The 6842-nt window shown below is 35.1% G+C and overlaps 1 protein-coding gene across 2 annotated transcripts; it reads left to right on the top strand.

Annotated features, from left to right (window-relative positions):
* The first annotated feature begins 268 nt into the window (after window positions 1–268).
* On the top strand, window positions 269–5502 carry LOC124919178 (coatomer subunit beta-1-like). Of its 2 annotated transcripts, XM_047459347.1 has the most exons (5): window positions 269–354; window positions 580–2681; window positions 3132–3641; window positions 4350–4435; window positions 4948–5502. In XM_047459347.1, exons 2-5 carry the CDS (start codon window positions 621–623, stop codon window positions 5153–5155), a joined length of 2865 nt encoding a protein of 954 aa, XP_047315303.1. In that variant the 5' UTR covers window positions 269–354; window positions 580–620; the 3' UTR covers window positions 5156–5502. The 2 variants fall into 2 exon arrangements, with proteins under 2 accessions (XP_047315303.1, XP_047315302.1); XM_047459346.1 differs by lacking the exon at window positions 269–354 and having other exon boundaries at window positions 465–2681.
* The last annotated feature ends 1340 nt before the right edge of the window (window positions 5503–6842 follow it).

The following is a 6842-nucleotide window of genomic DNA, read 5'->3' as shown; positions in this document are numbered from 1 at the left end:
ACATTTTTTATCTGAATTGTGTTGATGATGGTGTTTTTTTGTTTGACATGTAGTTGATCGGGACAATATTTGTGTCCCGTCCATAATTCCGTTCCGAACACTAATAAAAATAATTAAATATATAATAGTTGAACTTAACATAAGGAATAGACTAGTTAAAGAATGAAAGTTTGATGGTTGAACTCATCTAGTTTAAAGATTAGGAAATATATTTCAATTTTTATATAAGATCAAAGTAATATTTGAATACTGTCTCTTTATTATTTGTCTCGGCTGTGCGCAACCAGTGCCTCTCTCTCTTTCTCTCTCTGGGGATCAGTTTGTTGTTTCTCCGGTCGGAAGCTAAATTGAGAGGTATATCACTTGATTCTCCTCCAACTTGTAATTGGAAAATCTCCAAGATCAATCTTAGTTCTTTCTTCTGTGATATTTTATAAGTCTCTCTTCAGACAGATCACATTTTCGTTCTTCATGATGGATTTTCTTTGATACTCAGATCTGATTGCAGAGAGTCACATTCTTATCTTATATGTTGTTTCTCAACGAAGACGTGTGTTTATTTTTCTTCTGAATTTGCAGATCCAGTTTTTTTACTTGGGAGGGACTGAAAGTTCTGAAAGATGGAGAAATCGTGCACGCTGCTCGTACATTTTGACAAGGGTACGCCAGCGCTCGCCAATGAGATCAAGGAAGCCTTAGAAGGAAATGATGTTCAAGCTAAAGTGGAAGCTCTTAAGAAAGCAATTATGCTTCTTCTGAATGGTGAAACCATCCCTCAGTTATTCATCACTATAATCAGGTATGTCTTGCCCTCCGAAGATCACACAATTCAGAAGCTGTTGCTTTTGTATTTCGAGATCATCGAGAAAACTGATTCGAAAGGAAAAGTGCTCCACGAAATGATTTTGATCTGCCAAACTTTGTTGAACAATCTAAACCACGCTAATGAGTATATCCGGGGAGTCACCCTTAGGTTTCTCTGTCGGTTGAAAGAGACTGAAGTTATAGAACCCTTGATCCCCACTGTATTATCCAACCTAGAGCATCGCAATCCATTTGTTAGAAGAAATGCTATTCTTGCAGTGATGTCAATCTATAAGCTTCCTCAAGGGGAGCAGATGATGGATAATGCCCCAGATTTGATTGAGAAAGTGCTTGCAACTGAACAAGATTCGGCAGCCAAGAGGAATGCCTTCCTTATGCTATTCACCTGCGCTCAGGATAAGGCTGTCAACTACCTTTTTACCCACATTGATAGAATTATTGACTGGGGTGAACAATTGCAGATGGTGGTGTTGGAGTTGATTCGAAAAGTTTGTAGGGCAAAAAGGGGGGAGAAGGGAAAGTACATCAAGATCATCATATCCCTGCTCAATGCCCCATCAGCTGCGGTAATCTATGAATGTGCAGGAACTCTTGTTTCTCTCTCATCCGCTCCTACTGCTATCAGGGCAGCTGCCAATACTTATTGCCAGCTTCTGCTCTCACAAAGTGACAACAATGTGAAACTCATTGTGCTCGACAGGCTTAATGAACTTAAATCTTCACATAGGGAAATTATGGTGGAGATGATCATGGATGTTCTTAGGGCACTTTCAAGTCCAAATCTTGATATCCGTAGGAAAACCATTGACATTGCCCTTGAACTGATAACTACTAGGAACATTGATGAAGTTGTTCTAATGCTAAAGAAAGAAGTTGTCAAGACCCAAAGTGGAGAACTTGAGAAAAACGGTGAATATAGGCAGATGCTTGTTCAAGCTATTCATTCATGTGCCATCAAATTTCCAGAGGTTGCCAGCACTGTCGTTCATCTTCTCATGGACTTCTTGGGTGACACAAATGTAGCCTCGGCACTTGATGTTATTGTGTTTGTTCGTGAGATAATCGAAACAAACCCAAAATTGAGAGTCTCGATCATAACCAGGCTTCTGGACACTTTCTATCAGATTCGTGCTGCACGCGTATGTTCTTGTGCTCTTTGGATAATAGGTGAATACTGTCTTTCACTCTCTGAAGTTGAGAGTGGATTATCAATTATTAAACAACACCTTGGAGAACTTCCTTTCTATACTGCTTCAGAAGAAGGGGAGGGCCAGGATCAGCACCACCACTCAAAGAATGTTCAACAACCAGCCCTTGCGACCGTTTCTTCAAGGAGGCCAGCTGTCCTTGCAGATGGAACTTATGCCACTCAGAGTGCTGCTTTGGAAACTGCTATGTCACCTCCAACCCTAGTTCAAGGTTCACTTTCTTCCTCCATGGGAAACTTAAGATCCCTTCTTCTGGGGGGTGATTTCTTCCTTGGTGCAGTTGTGGCATGCACTTTAACAAAACTTGTATTGAGGCTGGAAGAGGTTCAATCATCAAAAGCTGAAGTGAACAAGGCATCTAGTCAGGCTGTATTAATCATGGCTGCGATGCTTCAACTAGGAAAATCTTCCGCCCTCGCACATGCAATTGATAATGACTCTTATGATAGGATTATCCTGTGCATCAGATTACTTTGCAACACTGGTGATGAGGTGAGAAAAATATGGCTACAATCTTGCCGACAGAGTTTCGTGAAAATGTTGGCAGACAAGCAATTCCGTGAAACAGAGGAAATTAAAGCAAAAGCCCAGGTGTTAAATGCTCAGCCAGATGACCTTATTGATTTCTACCACTTGAAGAGCAGAAAGGTTTGGATGGCTTATTTATCTTCTTCTGAAGTTAAATTGTGTTTGTTCTAATCACAAAATCTCTTTATTTCATAGCATTCCCTAACTTCAGTTCTTATATTTTATTCATATGATGATGTGGATCCAGATGAGATCACGTTTGGAAACAAAACATAGTCTGACAAATATTCATAAATTTATTGGCGGTTTCTCGTCTTCTTATCAGTTCTAGAAACATAAAGTGTTTCTAAATGGGCATGAAATCGACAATATTTGTTATCCATAATATTACTAGTTATTATTCTCATATGCTCCAATTAGATTTGGATGTTTTACTTGTAGATTTGTGCTTAGCAGAAGACATACTCTTGTTCATTTGACTTTGTTGTTATTCCTTGGGTTAATCTTCCATTTAAAAGATTTTTACCATTTTAATTTATAGTAGGCTTACCAAAATCAGTGTGTTTTCAGGGTATGAGCCAGCTTGAGCTCGAAGATGAGGTACAAGACGACTTAAAGCGTGCCACTGGAGAGTTCATGAAGGACAATGAGGATGCAAATAAACTTAACCGTATCCTTCAACTCACAGGATTCAGTGACCCTGTTTATGCTGAAGCATATGTGACAGTGCATCATTATGACATTGTTCTTGATGTAACTGTCATCAACCGTACAAAGTCAACACTCCAGAACCTTTGTTTGGAGCTAGCTACCATGGGGGATCTTAAACTTGTGGAACGCCCACAAAACTACACACTAGCACCTGAATCAATCAAAAATATCAGAGCCAACATCAAAGTCTCGTCAACTGAAACAGGAGTTATCTTTGGGAACATCGTTTACGAGACCTCAAATGTACTTGAGCGCAATGTTGTTGTCCTAAATGACATTCACATTGACATAATGGACTACATTTCTCCTGCAACATGTGCTGATGTGGCATTCAGGACTATGTGGGCTGAGTTTGAATGGGAAAACAAGGTACTCTGGACTTCTTCCATAAGTCTCATGCCCATTTGGAAATACTTTTTGTTTCTGGATTTGATTCCGAATCCAGATGAGAAACCATTCATAAATAAATTCTTTGGAAACATTATTTTTTGTGTGTGGGTATCTCATTATGATCCAGATTGAGATCTAGATACAGAAAGTGTTGGCAATCTGAATCTGTACCCAATTGAGAAACAACGTATAAATTTGTGAATCTTTCTCTGACTAAGTTTAGTTTTCAAATATATTTGTGTATGGACTCAGATCTACATATAGCAACAAAAAAATATTCACAATGGGGCCTATGTGAACTTGTTTCCTATTCTTTAACATCTCCTGTATGTGAGGCAACATTCAGTTCTTTGCCCATTTATTTTCTTGTTCATCCCATTGATGGTATTCTAAGTGCTGATGATTGATAAGAGGGATGGAAACTTCAATAAGCATGAAATTGAGCTTTACTCAAAGTTGATAGTATGATAACTCTCTGTGATGGTACCTGCTTTATTATGACCTTGGGATTTTTAGCTTCAAATGTTTTGAAAATTTTTGGAGTCGTCGAATCTTATCTGCTTCTCTTGGAGTTGGCTGTCCCAATTATGAGTATTGCTTTTCCACCTTTGTTTTTGAATCTTAGTTTTTGTTTTATGTACACCTATTGACATGCTTTGGCTTACACAAAAGGAGTTTCTTTTCCAGGTTGCAGTGAACACTGTCATTCAAGATGAGAAAGAATTTATGAACCACATCATAAAATCTACCAACATGAAATGCCTCACACCATTGTAAGTCATCAAAATTCATAAGAAACCCTTCTTGAACCGTCAAAAGATGGGTTTCTATTTTTTTTTCTTTGCCCCCATATCTAAGCAATACAAAATCTTGCTTTCAACAGGTTTCCTTCATTATTATTCCAATCACCCAAGATGAATCTCCAATAATTTGGTCCATTAGGATTGTTTTACTGAGTTGTTTAGTGTATGATAAAACTGAAAATCAAGTGTCCTTAATAAAATTCATTAGGAAACCCTCTAAAACTGTGAAAAGATAGCTTTCTATTTTTCCTTATCCCCATAACTATGCAACATGAAACCTTGGTTTCAACATTAGGGTTTCCTTAATTATTTCATGTTTTTGTTGTTAATCAATCACCCAAGATAAATCTCCTATAATTTTGTCCATAATGATTTCTTTTTTGGGTTGATTGGTAATCTCCTAAAAGTTGGTTTGATACTATTTTACCACTATAGTGACAAAATTTGATTAAGCCATTACCCTTATACATACACGCATACAGGTCGGCACTAGAAGGGGATTGCGGTTACCTTGCAGCTAATCTGTACGCGAAGAGTATATTTGGGGAGGATGCATTGGTGAATGTGAGCATAGAAAAACAAGCGGAAGGGAAACTGAGTGGGTACATCAGGATTAGGAGTAAGACTCAGGGAATTGCTCTCAGCCTTGGCGATAAAATCACTGTGAAACAGAAGGGGGGAAGTGTTTGAATCAGAAGAAGATTTTGTTTGTCTTAAACCTCAGTCAATCGAGTCAGTCAATTGAAGTTGGTTCGAATCCAATTTTTTTGATGATGAAAAGACAGTGTTAGAATGATGAGTGTTTTGTCTGTGTCCAGAAGGAAGAAGGAAGGAAGAAAGGAGAAGAGAGTTGATTGTATTATTCTTAGCAGCAGCAGTTACTACTTGGATTTGATTAATACTTTTTCCATTGAACCAATTTTCCTTTTGTTGTTGAGTGCATCACTATGAATTATTTGGTGAATACATATATATATATAAATTCTCAAGTACTTAAATACACAAATAAGAATTGTCTAATCTTCTTGTAATGTCAACTAACACTTTGATGATTGTAATCATGTCAATGCTCAACTCTAAGGCTTACTCATACTCTTATTTATTTATTTTTGCATACAGATCCTCTAAGGATTGAAGTAGGTTGGACCTAAAAAATCTGAATTGCATATTAATTTTGCCAAACAAATCTTACCATCAGATTAACCATGCTAGTTGTAACTGACTTGAATCATAGTCAAACTGAGAATTACTTAAAATCGAAAAATTTGGTGATTTACAAATTCGTAAAATCGTGAGGATTGAAGTAGGTTGTGACCTGAAAAATCTGAACTGCATATTAGAGTTAGTTTCAAAACAAATCTTACCATCAGATCAACTATGCTAGTTGTAATTGACTTAATCATAGTCAAAACTGAAAATTACTTAAAATCAAAATATAGTCAAAATTGAAAAATATTTAAAATCAAAATATTTGATTAATTTAAAATCTAGAATTTATTTTAAATCGTTATAATTTAAACCAAAAGAATACTAAATATATATTATTATTATTTTTATAAATAATTAAATATAAAATTAATTACCTGAATTCATTTATTTGAATAATTAATATTTTTTTAATTTGTAAATTATAAATTCACTTTATTTATGTAAAAGAGTATGGAATTAAATTTTTTTTAAGATAAAAAGTTAACCTATCACGTACACTCATGACTTATATTTTCCTTTAAAACGAGAATAGTAACTTTTAATCTCTTAAAAATTACTATAGTCACTTCAACCATCTACAAGTTGAGCATAGAATCATAATTCTATAAACTCGTACAATCTAAATTAAGAATTACTTAAATCATATTCTTTATCTCTTTTTAAATAGTAATTTTTTTAATTAATTTAGGTTAGACTCAAGATTTTTTATTTGACTAGTTTGTCTAAAGTAATATCACATATCATATATAAAATAAAAACATAACTATTATATTAATTGAAAATTTTTAAATAGTTATGAGTGTCATTAAGATGTTATAATGAATGCTAACCTCCTTGGGAAATTTGATGACCCTAATAATTGTCTTAATTGTGTAGATGACAAGAGTCGAAGCCCAAATGATATGGCATCACGGTCAATTAGATTGCGTCATAGTCATTTCCTCTATTATTCTATCTCCCAAATTTTCTTCGTAATTATTTCTCAAATAAAAAAATTGAGAAAATAATATGGTGATTAGTTGTCTTAAGACAATTATAAGGGTAATTTGATCAAATTTCTCCTATATTTAAAGGTGGAATGTGATACCAATAATATTTTTAATAAAATAAAATGTTTAGTTATTAATTATTTAAATGTTTTGAATATGAGATAGAAAGAGGATAAGGC

The sequence above is a fragment of the Impatiens glandulifera genome, chromosome 1 (genome assembly GCF_907164915.1).
Source record: "Impatiens glandulifera chromosome 1, dImpGla2.1, whole genome shotgun sequence".
Taxonomy (NCBI): Eukaryota; Viridiplantae; Streptophyta; class Magnoliopsida; order Ericales; family Balsaminaceae; genus Impatiens; species Impatiens glandulifera.
Note: the sequence above shows the minus strand (reverse complement) of the source record. Positions and strands in the feature narration are given on the sequence as shown.

Coding starts and splice junctions, on each gene's coding strand:
- LOC124919178 (XM_047459347.1), top strand. CDS start 621: ATGGAGAAATCGTGCACGCTGCTCGTACATTTTGACAAGGGTACGCCA. Junction 2,682..3,131: donor ACCACTTGAAGAGCAGAAAG/GTTTGGATGGCT, acceptor GTGTGTTTTCAG/GGTATGAGCCAGCTTGAGCT. Junction 3,642..4,349: donor AGTTTGAATGGGAAAACAAG/GTACTCTGGACT, acceptor TTTCTTTTCCAG/GTTGCAGTGAACACTGTCAT.